Below are 19,934 nucleotides of genomic sequence, written 5' to 3'. Positions count from 1 at the left end.
TGAAGACAAATCGAAAGCAGTAGCAGAAGACAACCTTTTAAGACAGCACACATTTCATAATGGGTATGAAATATGAAGAGAGTTGCAGGAGAAATCTGAAATCGGAGTATCTGTACTTCAGCCTACCTTGGCTCACCAAACACCCCCCCCCCACACACACACACCGTAGGGGCTTTACCCTAACACCTCCCAGGTCAAATACAAAGAATTCATACTGGTATGGATACAGAGAATAATGGTTTTAATCCAACCCATCTTTAGTGTTTTAAGTAGGGGTAGAAAGGGGGGAGAGGGGGGACGACGACCCAGAACAGGTTATATATATTGACTCTTTTAATTGATAACACATCCAATACAATTATTGTTTATTTTACTACCCGTTTGTTTTTGTTTTCTTTTAAAGGCCACCGCCATGGTGGCGTACAGGATAGTGCCGCGTGACCGCTCAACTCAGAGAAGAATCATCTGGGAAGGCAGAGTGTGTAATGGGGAATCTGCTGCTCAACTGGGGCCCATGAGGATGCTGATCTGGCGATCCAAATTCAAATCAAGTTGGGGATTTCTTTAGTTTTTTTTCTTTTAAACGTTTTTCTTCAAATGTACCAGAAAAAGTAAAGAACGGGATTAAACATGATAGTAATAATACAGGGTAAAATACAAGTGAGAACAGAGTGGAGACTGCATTTCAATCTATTGCACTCTAGAACGGCCTCCTGGAAGTGTGAAGGACACAGCAACACAAAAGAGGAAATTCAAGAACATTTCCTGTGTTTTGCCGGTTGCGTGTGTGTCCTCCCCTAATAGAGACCAGGTAGCCAGGAAACATAATTTGTATTTGATGTAAGGCAGTTTGGTGTTTTGCAGAGCCCAGTTACACATCTCTCCCCCCCTCGTCCTTTACACAGCAGCCCTAACCCACAAGCAAAATCCCCCAAAAAACATCCAAAATAAAAACAAACAAAAATGTTTTACTCTAAGAGCCCTCCAAGTAGACAATTCTAGTGAAGTGTAAATGTGTAGTTTTGAATATGTAGTAAAATCTTAGAAGGATTTTATCATTTAGCTTGTGATTTTTTTTTAATAATAATATAAATGTAGAGATTCACAACTCATTTCGTTCCTTTTACGCCTCACATGGTGTATTTTTATACAGGCAACTGGCAGACGACCCGACTGGTTAATGATAAATAGATCCCCAGTTTGTAGGCTTCTTCACCAACTTCCTCAGTCATTATAAACAAAAGAGAGACGACTCCTTAAACAGTAGCATCAGCTGGCCGCGATTTCATCCAGTCCTTTTAGAAAAAGAAAATCTGCAATTGGTTTTTCCACTCACGTGTGTGTCTTTTCTTTTTGTTTTTTTATTTAGTGTGATTTGATGAACATTTACAAAGTGTTCCAACTTTTTATGGTTAGACTCTGTTCTCTCTCCCCTCTCTTCACCACCGCAACTCTTCAAGCATTCTCACGAATTCTGTAAAACATTCTGGTCTTCGTAGTCAGTCCCAGTCGTTTTAAAAAAAGGACAAAAATCTGAAAACAAAAAAGGATTTGTTCCTTTTTTCCCTTTTCGTTGTTTTTAAAATGACAAAATTCATTCGGAGTGGCATTTCCAGTCTTGAATGGATCTGTTGAGAAACTCATGCAGGGGTGTGCACAGTCACAGTAATGGTGATAAGACTTTTTTTTATCTTCCCATTAGCGAATAACATAATGAGGACACTAAAACTTGATATGAAACTTATCTGCAAAAAATGGGGAAGGGGGAAGTAATTTAGTTTTGGGGGGGGGGGGGGGGGGGACAGGGTTTTTTCTTCAGGATGCGAGTTCTGCACAGAAGCAGGGGTGGTGTTGGAGGAGGAGGAGGAGGTGGTGGGGTGTAGGTGGGGGGGCAGGGAGCTGGCAGCTCAGAGCTTCTCGGAGGAAGGGATCCAGATGTAGGGGCCCGACTGCTCCTCGATGATTAGCTTGATTTTGTTGTAGATCTCCTCTAACGAGTCACCCTGTACAATGGCTGGGGGACACAATGAGACAGTGAGAGGTTGCCTTGTAGTGGTCAACAGAGAGAGCATGCCATTGATACTGCTAGGCATAGGGGTATGATTTCTTACAGGGGCTTCCCCATGCTTACAAAATATGCACTCACTATTGTAAGATGCTTTGGAGAAATGGCATTAGAATTAATTAAATCAATTTATAAATTACAATGGCCCATCCATTTATAGCCTGACATAGCCAGACTAATCGGAAATGCGTATTAGCCTGGAACCTCTCAGTTAATTTTTCGATTTTCCCCAGGCACGATATCACTGGGCGCAGACCAAAATGCCTCTGGATGCAATTGGATAGACCTACAACTAAATCAGAGCAACAAAACGTGTGACACATTAGTGGCAGCCATCTTGGTGGTTGGTGCAACTGCATCAACGGCGCTGCCATGGGACGCTCCCCTGCAGTTATCGTATCAAACATGCCCTATATTAGATAAACAGTTGTGAACACCCCGACACGGGACAGCTCTACTGGGAATCTTTCTGAGCGGGAGGGGGGCCAGACGCATATGCCAGAGCAAATAAAACCTGAGCTAGCAGATTTGTTTGATAACAAGTCTCATTCATTTCAATAATACCATCAAATTATAGATGGGGGTTAGGGTGCAGTGCGACCTACCTGTGAAATACTCTCCGAACTCCTGCTCCAGTTTAATTGCCTTGTCAAAGACTTTATTGGCCTGCTCATACGTCTGCCTCTTATTCATTTCCCTGTAAAAGACACAAAGAGGTTGTCATTTACGCGATAAGATAGGCGATCAAAAAACCCCTAAGAACTTAAATAATATCGAAGTTTGTAGGTGAGGGAGTTGACTTACATCAGGGCTTCGACAGATTTTGGTTTAATGAAGATGGCAATAGGATATAGTTGTGCTTGTTGCAGTCGCTTTATAGCGTTCCCAGATACATCAAGAATGCAGTGTTTCCCCTAAAGAAATAAAATAAATTGATTATAACATTCTTTAATTCTAACGTATTGCGTATGTCCACCTTAGCAACCCGATCCTTTTGGAGCTTTCGCTTGTATTTGGGTTGCTGTAAACCATTCTTTCACAGGAGTTTTGCGCTTGTTTGTCTTGGGTTACAACGCAAAGACACCTGTTCAGGTAACCTAATCCCGGGGAGAAACACTAGCAGGGGGCCTTACCCGTTCTGCCACTGCTCTGACCGACAGGATGCTTGTCCCGTAGAGGTTCTCGTTGAACTGGCCTGCCTCGATGAACTTATTGTCCTGGATGTCCTTCTCCATCTGCTCGCGGGAGCCCACAAAGTGGTAGTCCTGGCCGTCCATCTCGTTCTCTCGCCGTGGACGGGTCGTGTCTGTGGAAGACACCACTAGTGAGATGTTATGTCACCTGATGGAGCAGCGCTGCAGGACGTCGGCCGGGACACTTCGACTTACGCGGCACGCAGGAGCCAAACTTGTGGGGGAACTCGGAGATGAGGTCATCGTTTACCCGGTCCTTCATCGGTCCCAGGATGATGACAGGTCTCGTGTAGTGGACTGCAAGGCAGAGTCAGAGGACGGGTCAGAAGAGTTGAGTGGGAAGTATTGTGACAGTTTATCTTTAATACATTTATACAAATCGTTGTTTCGATTGAGTCATCGATTAAATTATTATTCCCACATTGCTATTATTTATAAGTATTATTAACCTCTGGGTTAACCGTTCGTTCACTTACTTTCCTGTCGAATGACTGGCTCATATGAAAGAATTGTGTCCTCCTGGCCCTCTGTAAAACAAACAATGAATACAAAAACAAAATCAATTATTTGGTTCCACAAGGGTCAAGATTGTGACACGCAAACGTCATAAGGGGGATGTTTTCCAAGTGCTCATCTATCACAGCTCAGTTCAACAAATAAAAACACCTTTGCATGATCACGCACACACAAGCTCATATCGCATGCTCTTCTTTTGGGTGGGCAGAGCCACAAAACGCCAAACCAACACCACAACTGCGGTGACTCACTTGAGCTGCTCTCGCTGTCGCTCGTGTTGGACGTCAGGCATTCTGAGGGGGAGAGAGGTGTGCGTCAGATCATTTGTCAGGATACCAAGCGTCGACACAACAAACGTTTGCGTGGGTTTGTGTGGTGGCGGGGCAAAACATAATTCGCTTCGATAAGAAGGTCAGGTCACCCACCCCGCATGTGTCCCATGGCCCCTTATTCCTCAGGCCCCCCACCGTAGGTAGCAGAGGGTTGACAGTGTAGCAGTGAGCTTCAGTGTGGTTGCCTTGCTCTGGTTAGCTCGAATGGGGAAGTAGTGTAAAAGGTGCCAGCAATAGGAAACTTCCAAGTGTTTCCTGTGACCGCGTCCCAACCGGCCCACCATTCCCCAAGCCAAAGGCCCGACTGCCATGAGCAGATCGCATGTCGTAAGGAGGGGGGCGGGGACGCATCAAGCCAAAGAAAACACACTGACTGGCACGCGGCCGGGCGGGGGGGGGGGGGAACTAGAGGGTATTCCCCGGAGATAACTCAAGGGATGTGCCCCATGCTCTGGTGACGGATATATCAGTCCCTCCCGTGCAAACAAAACAATCACTGTTAATTAAAATCAAAAAGAGAAACCAAAACACAAAAATGCAATCAAAGCAGCGTCAACTTGTTTCTTGGGGGATTCTTAATGAAATGCCCTTGCTGCATTTCATACACTGCGCGGGAGATAGGAATGTGTCTGCGTCTGTGTGTATAAGGAGTATGCATTGGGAAATGTGTGTGTGGTTTGGCCATTCCCTACTGGGCTAGGCAGTGACAATTCGTTTGCTCTGAGCTGAGGGGATTGTGTACAACCACACACTTACTCAAACTCTTTGATCCATAAAAGTCATCGCTTAACCCTGGGAAGTCCTAGATGTCCCGATAGGCGAGAGCAGAAACCAAAAGAAGAGAGCAGACAGGAGGAAGAGGAAGAAGAAGTGGTTAGTGTGTGTCAGGGAGAGAAAGAGAGACGAAGAGAGGTGTTGCCTTTGTGTTTGCTCGGTCCTCAAATACACTGGGTTATCCTTTGTCTCTATTCGCTGTGCTGCCCGCTATCGACACAGCAAGCCCAGGCCATAAACTATCCCAGGGCTTAAACAGACAAAATGCCATTACAATTAGTAAGAATCTAGGGATTTTTTAAGACTTTGTCACACCTGTGCACTTTTGGCGGACAAACACACCAGCAACACTCCTCGGGTGCCCAAAGACAGACACACAGACGGACGGAAAGACAGACACCAGCGAGTGTGAAACAGAAAGGCCCACGTACGGAGCCATGGGTTCCCTCTTCAGGGTGCTGAGAGGCGGGGGTGGGTGAAGAAGGTGACGGAGGTGTTGACATGCAACCAACCAACCCGCCTCAAGGAGGTGAACTTAAAGATCGGAGCCGAGACGATACAGACGCGTGATGGGAAAGGGTGAAGCAAATGAAAGGAACAAAACCAAACTCACAACATCCGCTACTTACGTTCAGCATCCACCATCTCCTGCACAATATTCTCCTTGCTCTTGTAAAATGGGAATTTGCGTGAGAGGTTGAAACTTTTTTTGCGCTTTACTTTGACTGGCTGCTGATGGAGGTGTGTGGATGAGAGGAATGGGGGGGGGGGGGGGGTTGGGTGAAAACAAAAACAATGGGTTTCAATGACGCCACTGAACACATGCAGAACAACAAATGAAATGGAAATGCATTCAATTCATAGTAAACCACGTTGACGATAAACCAAGAGCACTGGGTTGTACGTGAATGGCATGTACAATGAAAGGGGAACATGCTACAGATTGGCTTCATTTTTTAAATACAGATGTCATCAAAACTGAAATATGACAGTGTCATATTCTCTTGAACGGGATTCAATTTGTTTTTCTTTAACTCCACCGCATTGGAATCCCCCTTGTTTTGAGGGGAGCTCCATTAACGCCAGATCAGTCAGTAATGACCCATCTCCATTAGTAGGGTGTGTCTCTTTCCACACAGGACAATAGGCATCCAGTCAAGCCTGAATAGTGCATTGAGTAAAGTATCTGTGAAACTAAACCCATGAGCCCATATCAAGCCTATAGGATGCGGTAAGCCTGGTTTAGATTGACACATAAGAGCCGTTTGAGATGCGTTGTTACAAGCCAAATCTCACAATCAGAAGCTTATACCTGGTATAAGAAAATAACTAAAAAGGGGTAGTACGCAATGTTCTCTTGTGTTGCGCCTCTAGCTGTTTGCATTGTAAACAGCGCAAAATATTTCATGATTTATCTCTGTCAGCAGAGTTTAAGATAGATTGGCCTTTTCTAAGATTGAGAAATGTGGGGAGCATTGGTACAGTTGTCCTAGGCAACAAAATAATAGTGCTACTCATCATCATGTCACACTATTGATCACATCTTAAATTATGTGGCGCTTTCAACACAAGTCAAATTGATTAAGTTAACCTACTTTTGTATTTAGATTGTGTGCATTGTTTAACGGCAAGACTCGTCTTCTCCTTTGCGGACGCAATCCCCCGATCGTTTCCTCTGTATTGATAACCACGCTATCACCATGACAACAAACTTACCCTGTTGGACTCAATCATCCCCGTCCGTGCGTGAAACTTGACCGTTTTTAACCTGGCCCGCTCCTTCTTCTCCACTCTGCCCGCAGAACCGTCCAGACAAAGAGAACAGGGAATAGAATCCGTTACACTCTGGAACTTGTGTGAACACAAAGACAGATCCGAATTAAGGTCAGACCGCCGCCGACCGAGGCTGAGAGAGGGTCATGAATTCTTCCATTATTCCAGTCTACCCAAAATGCAATTTCCGCTCTGTTACTTCCTATGAGCGTTCAGTACATCCGGGAGGAATAAGAGCATGCCAAGAGACAACAAGAGAAAGAGAATAAATAGCAATATCTAAAACGTATAACAGATACAGATATCGTTCCATCAGAAGTACAACCCTCTCTCTCTCCCGCCATGAACGCACGTTTGAAGCGTGGACGAGGGAACGTCCAGGCGTTCCCTCGTGACCAGAACGGTGGCAGCGGTTTGGTTTTAACCCCCGGGAAATGGTACCTTTTCTTGCTGGGAATGACCCCGATCTGGTCACTCTCGCCATGTGGCGTGACGAGCCGCGCCTGCCACCACTCATCATCGGAGGCGTTGATGACGTGGAGGATGTCCCCGTACGAGAAGCTCAGACCCTGGCTGGGCAGACAGCTGTCCCTGGTGCGGTCATAGTCAAACAGGGCTCTGCAGAAACAACAAAGATCCACGTTTTAGTAGTGATGCACTAATAGGACATTTTCTTGTCGCATAAGCTACCATGAGCATCTTACTATGTTCTACTAGTATACCAAGTGTTCTCGGACACTTGGTATACTAGTAGCTTAACCCTCTCTTGGAGGCAGCTCATAAAGCCAGTGCTGTCCTTTCACCTTCACTTTCACCTTCACCTTTAAATTATTATGGAGTTTCACACTCACTTCAAATCCGATTGTAAAATAGTTTAGCGAATGTGAGCTGTAGCGCTGACTTCTATCGAGATTAATGATAGATGCCGATGACAGAAATCGATAATCATAGGTCTATGAATGTTGTTGCATCCAATTGGCTCAGGGGATTTGATTGACAGATTCTGTCGTCCAATTTCAGCAGTGTTACACCGCTATGGATGCAATAGGAGGACTCTGTAGAGGAACAACATGTACAACATGTCTAGCGACCATGGTGACTATGACAAAGAAGACACCATAGTGATTGATTCAACTGATTTATAGGAAAAATAAACCGTGTTGCTTTTCGAGACGGAATACCAAAATACATACAAATATAGACAACGGTACAGGCTACCGTTGTCATTGGAAAGGGAGGGGGAGGGGGGGGGGTATTCAGTTGGTTGAAATCAGTAACCTCACCACTAGCTGTAACTTAACTATACACACCGGACCTTTAACGCATTCAAATACAGGCGAGCATTCGAATCTGCCGCAGCTTCACTTCAGCACTGACGGCGTTTACTGTACACCGTGTATGGGGTCCGGGTTTGTGTGTCCCGTAGCATATAGAGCTGTGCTGCTGACAATGCGACATTCAGCTGCCTTGAGTGTCTCGTTTTGAAATGAGATGCCTGCAACAGGCTTGATTATTCTGCCAGACGGGTCACCCAATACATCCAGCTTACAAGCAAAAGGTCCCACGGGAACACTGAGGTTATACAGTCCGATTAGTGAAAGGCATTCAAAATAAGGAATAATAAGTCAGATCCGGTAAATGTATCACCAGTTTGGTTTTGAGTGTTTCCGTGACACAGAAAGACCTTTGTTTCGACATACCTTCCACAACATCCATGTGGAGTTCCTCTACCTTGTTCGACAAGTTGACCCACAGTTATTTGACATAACATACAGACCTGTATAACAGGTTCTCCCATTTCCTGACCTACATCTACGGGCTAACCACTGTGCTTGACGAGAGAGAGACCAAGAGAGCGGCTCTGTAGGCATTAGTGCATTTACTCTTCTTGCGGCTTGGGGATTTTGGCCAACCTATTCTTGCCTTTACAAACAACAGCTGGTACAGACTACTTATAAAACCTACAATGCCACTTGGTTTAAGAAAAATAATACTGAAAGTAGGCCCGACACCTTCTGGTCAGTTTGTCTATTGGTCTCACTGGTCAGAAAATCTCTGGTGTTCCTTTCGCTAGGAAAATAGCGCTTCTTAATCCATTATTTTCAGGGCCGGGAGGGAAATATTTAGACCTCATGTATTTCATTTTTGAGTGATAGGCTATATTGTGATAGAAAAAAACATTGATTATGTATAAAAACAATAGGGGGACCTCAAATCTTTGAATGTTTCATAGAAGGACGGTAAGTCGACGTCGTCTTTAACCGTCAAATCGTCGGGTCAACCGGATATTCCTTTGGGATGATGGGGCTGCATTATGAGGGATACAACTGAACTTAAGGATGAGCCAAGAAAACTAAACTGTGTCAACAGAATAATCTTTGTTGAATCTTAGTTGAGTACACATTGAAACTCTGGCCTGAACTGAGTCAGACCTGAACCAAGAGAGGATCCAAAACCCACGGACTTCCTCCACTCAGCTCCTACAGGAGGCTATCAGGATATTTAGGCTCCCAGGTGGAATGCTGCCAGTGCACTGTGGCGGATTTAGTTCATCTAGCGATAGTTTAATTGACTACCCCCCCCAATCGATCAATCGATTGGTTGAAGTGTAGATTGAATTTCTTTGCGTGACTACAGCCCTAAATGGCTGTGAAACGGCAATGTGTTTTTTAAGATGAGACAGGGACACAGTCACCTCAGTGGTTGCATCACCCTAAGCTACTCTCTGTGTGTGTGTGTGTGTGTGTGTGTGTGTGTGTGTGTGTGTGTGTGTGTGTGTGTGTGTGTGTGTGTGTGTGTGTGTGTGTGTGTGTGTGTGTGTGTGTTGTACACCTTTGAGGCTTAACGCCTCCACATTCCTGAGGCTGGGCTTGGGGAACAGGGCTGCTGCCACTGCCGCTGCTGGATAACTAGACAGCGTTTCCTACATAACTGTGGGCTTAGTCACCCATGCAGGAGGCTAGGCTAGGCTCTACATGCCTTGAAGAAGCGTCTCTATAAGAACGCCATGACTCACAATGGCAAACAGCTCCTACATCGATCTATCACCTTCGCTGTCAGGGGGGTCTCGGACAGTGCGAGTGAACCATACAACTTCTTGAACTGAATCAGGAAGGATTTATGAAGGCCAATGTGAACAAAAGCAAACACAGCTATTCAAACAAAGGCAGAAAACGGTTGTGTGATCATGGCTTAGGGAAAAAGTGACGACTCTGCAAATGTCTTCAAATGAGTCAGAGGATTCCAATTACCTTGAACTGTGTGTGTGTGTTTATCAAGGAGGAAACGCAAGGACCAGTTGCACTAACTAAACTAATACGAACAGAACATGGCCGACATCTTCAAGTGTGCCAATACCCACGTTAGAACGTGGACGTAACAAACTGAGCTTGCGGTCACTTTTAAATAAACATAATCACTTTATTGAGGACTTGACTAACTTGAACAGTTCAGGTGAGACAGGGCTATTTGATCTTTTATGCAAACTACCTCAAAACAATCCCTTAGCCGTTTATGACAACGGCTTTCAGCCTAGTATTCCAACGTTTGAGTGAGTGAGATAGTTTGTGAGTGAGTGAGATACTGTGTGAGTGAGTGAAATAGTGTGTGTGTGTGTGAGTGAGTGTTTCAGCCTTACCTGACATAAAGGGAGCGCTTCTCACTGGTGCGCAGGGAGCCTGATCCAGAGCTCATGCTGCTGTTCATCATCTGTTCCCTCAAGTCGTGGATCTTGGACTCAAAGCGGCTGTACTCTGCACACAGACACACAACCACGGACACAGATTTAGGGTGCTGCACCACTTACAGTGCTGAAAGGATGGGACGATTACTTGCAAGCTGATAGCAAGTTGATCGATAGTAAAAACACAAATTAATAGTTTAAATACACAGTTATCAACTGAAAATAAATGTGAATCAGACCATGCAGCAGAACATCGCTTTGTGTTCTGGTAGAGTGAGATGGACGATTAGCATTTTAGTATAGACAAAATGATAATGATAAAAATTGTTATTATTTACAGTAGTAAATTGTCAATTTGCATCAACTACGTTCGCCTTTGTTCAACAATCTCAATAAAATAAATGACAGATATGTATAACCCGTGTTCCAATCAAATTTTTTCTCCATTCAATTTGTTGTAGTAGTTGTTATCGCAATGATTGCAGAATAATAATCCATATCGGCTCGGCCCCTCAAAAATCATTGTAATATCGCATCGCGAGGTCCCTGATGATTCTTGTCCTAGTAGGCCGGAGATAAACGTGCTCTTAACCATGCGTACACGTGCTCAGGGTGGCTGCCTCGCGTTCCCCGTGTCTGATGGGAGCCTTCGTTGTGCACGTCCACAGAAATGAGCACTACGCTTTTCGCAAGATGCAATACCCACGTGAACGCTAGGGGGAGAATGTGGATGTGACAGGTCAGGGACCAGGGTACAGTAGGCACAACATTCAAGACAATGGCGAGGATACCGCTGCTATTGCTGCCGTTTTTCCCCCTGACCTCAAAACTAACAAGATAGTAACCTCCCCAAATATTCAAGTAACATGCAAAGAACATAGGCAGGTATGTGAACAATTCCGTTCATGCACTGCTGGTGGTCCACTTGTTTATCCACGGCTTAACAGACCGTCACGCCTTTGATGGGTGTTACTGTGTGTAATGTTGTGTATAGCACACCAAAGTAAGCTAGTGATGTCACCCTTTGATGGCCATTGCTGGAGGTCCATGAACTGTAAGTGTGTGTTTCTGCGGCTCTTTTCACGCTGATTAATGAGCCCAGGAACGGCTCGCGCTCCATCACGGATCTGCCTCGCACGAGTCCCATAATATCTTGTGTCAGGTAGTTAATTACACCGATTAATTAAGCTCAAAATTGAGTCTCGATAGCGGTTCATAAAGGAGAGAGGGAGAGAAAAAAAGAGCTCAGAAGAGGTAGATGACCATTTGTCATGGGTGTGTGAATCCAGTTGCTGCCTTGTGTATAAGCTAAGAGGATGATATAACAAATCCACCTGGCCTGCTCATTAAGAATGCGTTCATTAGCCATGTATGTGTGTGTGTGTGTTTGTGTGTGTCTTGTCTACTGGAAAGCTAGAAAAACAAACAGGGACAGCTCGAAACAAACTAAGACTAGCGCGCTAACATGGAACACGAGAGCATAAAAGAGGGACGTGTCTCAACAAATAGGCAGTGCTAACCAAAATAGCTTTAAACATAAAAGGAATTTCACTAAATTCCCACCACAAATGTAAAGCAATTTAAAAAATAAACATGTTAAACTACAATTTAGCTAATTGACACCGTCTTTGCTCACTAATGACTGAGGGTATTCCTGTTATTGCATCATTATATAAAAAAGAAAAAGAAAAAACATAACAGGTCTGTAAAAACAGACCTAGCCATGTGATTGGACTCAGCCATTCCATTAACTGCCATACTGCACACTCCTACCTTAGGTCTTCTTGCCTTACTCCATTGTTGGCAAGCCCCTCTTGTTCCAACACACAAGTAGCGTTCAAAGTCCAACACCTATCATAGTCCAACTCCGGCAAGCAGCCTCGAGAAACATGCCACCATACCTTGAATATTGCCGAGGTTACACCCCGGTGTGTCAGGTGTAAAACACAAGCTACCGCCCCAAACAGATAACGTTCCCAGAGCGAAACCTGACGTGGATTCAAAGCAAACAGAAACCCCGCCTCGGGCCCCCTCGCTGGCTGGGCCCCGCCCCTCTGGAAGGAGTTAACAATACAGGCAGGGCAGGACGACAATACAGAGGTAACACGACACCACCACCTGAATGACAGTAACCACTAGCAGCGCCGAGCACGAACCTGGGAGTGCACACCAGACTCAGGGCCTGTATGCGGAAGCAGCCAGGTTCACTAGCACTCACTACCCAACAGGAAGAATAAAACGGCGATAAATAAGGGGGGAAGCCGAGGGAAAGGTGGGTAAAACGGCGGACAGTAACAGCTTAATGTCATCTTCAACAATGACCACACGACACGGGCGCAGCAGATGGCTCACCGCTCCGGTGGGAGGCGGTGCTGCAAGTTAAACAGGTGAAACAACACGGACAACTTCCGCTGGTGTTTTTTTTTTATTCCACAATTCAGTGCTTACCTCGACCACCAGATCCTTACCCTAACCTTCACTCCAGAAACCCTAATCTTTACCATCTTTAAACCAATACCTCAACCGTGCCTACTTATTAACCCAACAATTGAATGTGTCATGGAGTTAACCACCAAAAGACTGGTGTCGATACAATGCTGGCAACAACCCATCCACATCTGAGGGCCTCTCCTCATCGGGGGGGTTACCCCTTTTTGAGGAAGACGTGTCGAGACCAATGAGCACGGGACACAAGAAAGAGCTCCAGTGAAAGAACACTAGGTCGATGGCGGCAGCAGCTGTAGCCTTGGGTCTATAGCCTGTGGCGGTCACCTAGGGATTTAGGGGGGAACCCGATACAGGGGGGCACTCTTAAGCCGCACCGTTCTAGACTGGAACATAGAGATCGTCGGATCACTGGCTCTTGGGGCTCAGCTATGTTAGAAGGACCAAGGGAGAATCCCGCTAGCCTAATGCTTATGAGTGACCAAAGGGAAGCAAAGGGACAGACTAAATAGAAACTGGGTCATTTCAGTTATTATACCGCTTGTCCTCATTAGTTGGGAGGCCTTTTTTGGGGGAGCGCTTGCTTCTGTTCTAGTTATGTAACACGGCAGGTATTTAGATGTAGCGTGTGTGGTGTTGTATATTAATAGGAAACTGTGAGAGCCCACGGCTAGTTCAAAGCCAGTGAACTACTGATTTTTGATGTATGACTACAATTAATTATATCTGAAAACAATTATTTAGGGCCTCTTCACAGTTATAGTGTTCAGATTTCACATCGTGGTCAAGTGCTAACTTCTTTACATGCTAGTTTAAATGCTAGTTCCTGATGGTCCACTAGTCACAACCAATATGTAAATGAAGGATAAAAGCAAGGGGTATGGTCCTTTATACCCTTGAAGAATAATATCACAAGCTCACCTGGAGAGGAAAGGAATGACTAACTATTCTAAACTTTTATTTTCATTTTCATTGTGAGTCTCCCTATCTGGCAGGCACCGACTTTGAGGCTTTGAGTTCTCTGTGGGAACTTATCGCAGTGTTGCCCCTACAATTTTTGTCAGCAGTCGTGCTGAGGTGTGTGTAGGGGCACTATGTTGAAGTGCAAGTGCACAGTGCGGATGTGCATGTGCACAGTTTGCGATGTTCTAAAGCAGAACACTGTGTTGCGGTCAGTAATTTTCCACAATATTTCCAAAACAATAATGATAATTGAGGGGGGTGCAGTAAGGGGCCCTCGTGATATATTATGTTTTCAAAGAGATTTCTTTTTTATTTAGGGCACCCAACATAATTTCTAATAAATATTATACTATTTATATAGGTATAATTTCTAATGTGAATGGCTGATTGCACTGGTGCAAGTAATCCAGCGACGGGGATGCACTACTGTTAGATGCATGTAAGGGAAAGGTGACTATGCCTGTATGATGAATCATGTCTAATTCACCAATATACATGTTTTTGTCCTCCACCTGCCTCTAACTAGGGCTGAATCATTGGAAGATGTGCTTGATTGGCCTTGGAGGTCTGGCATTTCCGCCACCATTCTTGGTCTTCTCTCATTTCCTAAATTGATGGGGTTTCTGCCGTAATTACACCCCTTTTAAAACAGTTTCACGGGGAAGCGTGCTGAACGGCATTCCCATCTCTTCCATTCACCCCAAGCCGGATGGCTCTGAGGAGGAACAGCTTTTGGTGATGTTCCAGCAAGCCAACGGGGGGGGGGGCAGGAAGGACCCCCTGCTGGAAGCCCTGGTGACCACATGTAGTCCTTAATCGCTGGTGTTTCATCAGAGTTCTCCCCGACGACCAGAGTCACAGGGCCCCTAGAGAGTGTGCTCTGGCCGGGCAGCCGGCCCAACGTAGATCACAGCATGCACACCCAACCCCAACCCACACCATCTTGAGATAGCACACACACAGGGATCTCTCCTGTTTCTCAACCACACCGGGCCAGCAGAGACCCAGGGCCAGGGATCTAAAGGCACAAGTTGGGATGCAGGAAGTCAATCATTTGCCAGAGACTCATCGACTCATCTGTTAAGGCTGGTAAAGCATTATCTGCCGTGCCACAAACATATCCAAAAGTGTCCTTCACTGTCCCCACAATGGAGGCACAGTGTCTAATGGGGAAAAAACCGAACTGTTGGCAGAAGGAACAATGACTCCTTTCAAAGATGAATGCAATGTAGTGCAATATGTTACTTGATTAGTGGGCATTGAGAGACTGCGTGGACTCACATGGATATGAATGAATCGTTATGTATGGCAGCTTTGTTGCATATCTAGTCGGCCGCATGGGCGCATGCTGTGGTGCTGCCCACCATCTACAACCACCAATGTTTTTGTTTGTTTGTACATAAAAAAAACAGCAACACTTTGGTAGCCTTTTGAAGGTGACCTTGAAACTGTAAACCTTATGGTTAATTGAATTAATGGGATTGGGAATATTTGCTAAAAAGTATACTTCACATTTTGTGTCATTACCAAAATACACAATTGGTGGGACGTAAAATGCATCCAATCCTTTGTTGTTTAACCGTAATGGCAGCAAAAAAACCTCAGTAGCAACCTGCTACACATTCAGATACCACATCACAATATTACTTTTTTTGGGGGCGATTTAGGATATTAAAAAGAGAAATGTAAAGTACAAAGACATGAATTATGTGTATAACTCCATAGAGCTACGACTACTCCTTGGCACAGGATTCCAGGAATCCACCAGTCAATCAAATGTCAAAAGTGTTTATTTCACTTGCTGAAGTGAAACCCTCTTGTTATGTCCACAACACACAATGACACACCTGTTTTCCTATAACTTATCCGATCGGTCTGACTTTCAGAATGAAGCCTAAAGGTGTGCTGAACTATCCCACCAATGTATTAACCTGACGTGACATCTAGAGCCGTTTACATTAAATCCAACCAGCCTACCTGAAACCCCATCGAGGCTGAAACGTTTGTGATCGAAGACGCCCGTAGTCCCATTCCATATTAACGCTTTTAACAAATACAATGAATCAAAAACACACATTGGTTGCGCCTCAGTAAAGAGTTTAGAAAGATCAGCGTCTTAGCGAAGGATATTTTGCGTCATTAGGTCAGTTCAAAAAGCTAAGAATGGTAACGTTAGCTCACGAACCTGATCCAAAAACTCAAACTTAAAAACAATAAAGCCTATAGTCTGAACTATGCCGGTTTGTATGTTAACGTATGTCTCACAGCCGAGCACACTGGTCAACAAGGAAACGGTCTCACCTTAATGTCGAGGGGCTTTTGATTTATATCGCATTCGGAGCCGGTTGTTTCTTCACCGAGCCATTATGAGAATTCATGCCGCTTCTGCCCTGCTGCTTGTTGTATCAGAGCCCATCCCCCATCCGCATTGGTAGCGAAGAGTTAAAAGTTTTCCACCTTTGTTAATGTCGCCCCTATTCAACTTGACTCCCGAGTCCCACGCAATAAGGTATACGGTATTCTACTCTCCGCTTGACTAGTTTGCTGGTCCCCTGTGTCGCAAGTTCCTTGCCCCAGACATGCAGTGTTACAGAGGTAGAGCGAGAGAGCCTGGTCTAGGCAACGGAAGACAACAGCGTTTCGTTTGCCCGCCTTGCAGTTTGCCCGACACTTCAGACTGCTAATAAAGGTACCGCCCCTGAAGCTGAATGCATCTAGAATTGGCCTATCAGTGGCATTGTGCTTATTTTCAACAGACCAGGTACAGTACATAAACGTAACGTAATGACTTTGTACTTTTTAATTGAATATATATTTTTACACTCTATTGGTTTGCTGAAAAAAATACAATCCTTTATTTAATTATTTATTTTTCGCCCTGCATTTGGTGGACATTTTGCTGCACTTCAAAACAGATGAAAAGATGACCAGACTACAACAAAATTGACCAACTTCAACTTATGAAGTATATTATGATAATATCTTGTTAACTGACTATTTTCAAACAAGGACCAAAATAAGTATCTGGCTTACTTGATAATCATTCAATGTAATAAGTATCGTTTAAATGTTTGCTGCTGCATATGTGAAAATATTCGCCCCCAATTACAATCAAACAAGTATTTTTACAACAACGTAATACCAGCTAAATGAACACATAGATACATCTTTAATATTTGAGAGTGTTCCCTACCTTCAGGACGATACTGAGCGATAATGGTGACAGTCTGCCCTGCCCGCTTCAGAGCCGCGGCCGCCTGCTCGTGCGTCGCATTCCTCAGGTTTACCCCGTTCACCTGCAACAAAGAAGGCTTCTTAGCGCTCAGACCCAGGTGAGGAGCTCTGAGTGGGCTGTCCGGTTAGGGGAAGACGAAACTCAATATACACAGCCACTAGTTGTAGTAAGCAACTTCGGCCCTCCGTATGGAGGACTTCATTTAAATCAAAGGAGATAACCTACACCCCCTGCTGCGAAAAAACATCTTGAGCGAACGCCCAAAAATAACTCGTCTCTAGTCTAAATAATTTGTCTCTAGTCTCAAGGGAGGGCGGACAGACGACACCCACCCACCCCTGAGAGATGCTCCTCTCGTTAGCCACTATTTGAAGTGCTATTGATGATTGTATTCCTGCGATTTGCACAAAATAGTGCACAGTGTATTACATGTGTCCACAAGTGGTAAGTGGTGGGGGATGAGAGAGAGAGAGAGAGAGAGAGAGAGAGAGAGAGAGAGAGAGAGAGAGAGAGAGAGAGAGAGAGAGAGAGAGAGAGAGAATGAGAGCCAGAGAGAGAGAGAGAGAGAGAGTGAGAGAGATAAAGAGATAGTGTAGCAGCGTTTGACCCCCAGCCAGAGAAAGGTACTAGGATCTTGGAAGGTACTTGATCCCTAAAAGGTGTGCTTGGTAACCTGTGGGCATCCTTGAGCAAGACGCCGCCACTCCTTCAAGCCACCTGCTCAATGGAAGTCGCTTTAGATGAATACATAGATATATATATATATACAATACACATGAAATTAGATCAAGTTAAAAAAAACGTACTGAGAGGATACGATCCCCCCGCCTCAGCTCGCCGCTGAGGTCTGCCGGCCCGCCGGCCAGGATGAAGGAGACGAAGATTCCCTCGCCGTCCTCTCCACCCACAATGTTGAAGCCTAGCCCTGTGGAGCCCTTGTGCAGAAGCACCTTCCGTGGCTCCCTGCCAAACAGAGCGACAACGTCAGGACGCGGGGCGGGACTGGGAGCACAGGAGAGGCGTGAGGAAGGAGACGGGGGGGGGGGGGGGGGGGGAGACGGGCGGGACAGAGAGACAGACAGGGAGAAGGAGAGACATAGAAAAACAGGTAAGACAGAAAGACAAAACAAACAAAAAGGGGAGTGGGTGGACAAACAATGTGCGTTTAATGGATTCTGTTTTATTTACTTTGTGTGTGTGTGGTATCCAGGAATCTAGGTTGTGTTCCATGCATGAGGCAAGACATCATTTAGTCGATGGAATCAGTTCTTAACATTAAGCAACAATACTTTCACCTCAAACATGTACATTAATTACACGTAATAGCAGCAGCAACAACAATGTTCAACAATAGCAGAAAAACAAAGACGAGATTATCAAGAACAGTTATGACAGCCAGAATACTGTTGTAGCAGTACATATTGCTATGAAAACCAAAACAGGCTATTCAGTCCATCTTGGTCACCAGAGGGTGTGAGAGATGCCAAACAAAAGACTAGAGGACATCAACAGCCTTCAGAGAACACAGGTACACTCTGGAACACACACACGTACACACAAACACACACACACCAACAAACTGAAACACAGAAACAGACACTCACACAAATACACACTCAAACACACACAGGAAAGCAGTCAGGGAACAATGCGTGGTTCCCATTAGTGGTCTTCTCTGGCAGTACTCAGAAACAATCCCTGTTGTGTGTCTAATGGCCCTGCGCTGCTATCTGGACTACCTTTCTAATCACTGGAAGCCTCCTCAGCAACGTAAAAGTTGTGCAGCCTACTTATGACCACGGTGGAAACAAGCCTCTTCACGGCACTAAAATAAGCTGAAGAGACGCAGGAAGTTTGAAATTACTTTGGTAGTGCGCATTGCTAACTACTTCTGGAGTTGGAGGGTGCTAGCATAGCGTTTATGCACAGTTCAGGGGGGAAGTGCAGAACGGAAAATCTTTGCATAATAGCATTTTGACTCAGAGTTCCAACTATATGGAAAAAAATAAGAAGGAGAGCATATAAGCAGCTACATAGAGGCTAGAGGACATTTAGAAATTAAATTAAGATTGGGGATATTTTGGGTTATATTATAATACAATAACTGATAGTAACTTCTTTGCACCAACTATTTTCTCATGTTTCAAGTTTCAATAGTACCCTTACATTAACAAAAATAGGAAGATACATGAAGGAATTTTTTGGTATAAACAACGCATCCGTCTTAGACATCTTGAAACCACCGAAGCTCAAAAGACAAAAAACATTGTACTCCATCTTGAGTGTCATTGCCCCCACCCCCCTCTCTCAGCAAGCCACACGGGGTCTCCATGGTTACCTTGGGTTGTTGTGCTTGCATTTCCTAACCGTGCGTTCAGGCAAAGTCCTCACCAGCGGCATGGAGGAAGATATGTTCACGGTGAACATGGCGGCTAAGAAAGAAATCGCCCTGCTACGAAGGGTCTCTCTCTCTCTCTCTGTCTCTCCTTCTCACCCTTTCTCTCTCTCTGGGCTGGCGCGCTGCGGGAACACATACTTTCAGAGGCAGTACCGGTGAAAGGGCTGTGGTGTTGCTTTATCTCAGGCCGGGGTGACTTGTGATGCAAAACAGCTTCCAGCTGTCAGAAACACTTTTTTTTCCCACATCATCATCATCATCATCATCATCATCATCAACACCAACCGGGGGCGGAAAAAATTAACCCTCGCCCGCCCACATGGATGATCTCCTGCCTCTATTCCCGCAGGAAGCAGCATCCGGGAAAAAAAAAAACGAATTTCCTCCCCGGGCTAACAGCCGCCAGGATCTTCCGTCTGAAAAGAGGAACCATGTGTCACATCAAAACCGACAGGATTGGGACGCGTGGCGTTGGAGGTCATCCAAGTCTCAATCTGTACAACGCTCCGCTCTCTCTCTCTCTGCTGTGGCCCCCGTTGCTCCATGCCCTCTCATTCC

The 19,934-nt window shown here is 45.1% G+C and overlaps 1 protein-coding gene across 8 annotated transcripts in view; it reads right to left on the bottom strand.

Moving 5' to 3' along the window:
- Positions 1–215: 215 nt before the first annotated feature.
- The window catches only part of LOC307081417 (disks large homolog 3), a 31,939-nt gene continuing 12,220 nt past the window's right edge, over positions 216–19,934 (bottom strand). Inside the window, exons 1-14 of one of the 8 annotated variants that reach the window (XM_079744581.1) lie at positions 19,317–19,584; positions 17,785–17,980; positions 16,937–17,039; positions 10,291–10,405; positions 7,095–7,271; positions 6,597–6,672; positions 5,510–5,612; positions 4,026–4,067; positions 3,735–3,785; positions 3,454–3,555; positions 3,199–3,371; positions 2,870–2,979; positions 2,671–2,762; positions 216–2,014 (exon numbers count right to left, since the gene is read on the bottom strand). In XM_079744581.1, coding sequence (XP_079600707.1) covers positions 1,908–2,014; positions 2,671–2,762; positions 2,870–2,979; positions 3,199–3,371; positions 3,454–3,555; positions 3,735–3,785; positions 4,026–4,067; positions 5,510–5,612; positions 6,597–6,672; positions 7,095–7,271; positions 10,291–10,405; positions 16,937–17,039; positions 17,785–17,980; positions 19,317–19,405 — 1,536 coding nt within the window. In that variant the 5' untranslated portion in view covers positions 19,406–19,584 and the 3' untranslated portion in view covers positions 216–1,907. Of the gene's footprint in view, positions 2,015–2,670; positions 2,763–2,869; positions 2,980–3,198; positions 3,372–3,453; positions 3,556–3,734; positions 3,786–4,025; positions 4,068–5,509; positions 5,613–6,596; positions 6,673–7,094; positions 7,272–10,290; positions 10,406–12,108; positions 12,328–16,044; positions 16,401–16,936; positions 17,040–17,784; positions 17,981–19,316; positions 19,585–19,934 lie in introns of those variants that run through there. The other 7 variants (XM_079744582.1, XM_079744577.1, XM_079744578.1 and 4 more) reach the window with 7 other exon arrangements.

This window comes from Pollachius pollachius (genome assembly GCF_949987615.1).
Source record: "Pollachius pollachius genome assembly, chromosome: 10".
NCBI classification, from domain to species: domain Eukaryota; kingdom Metazoa; phylum Chordata; class Actinopteri; order Gadiformes; family Gadidae; genus Pollachius; species Pollachius pollachius.
The sequence above is the reverse complement of the archived record's forward strand: the minus strand, read 5'-3'. Positions and strand labels throughout refer to the sequence as shown.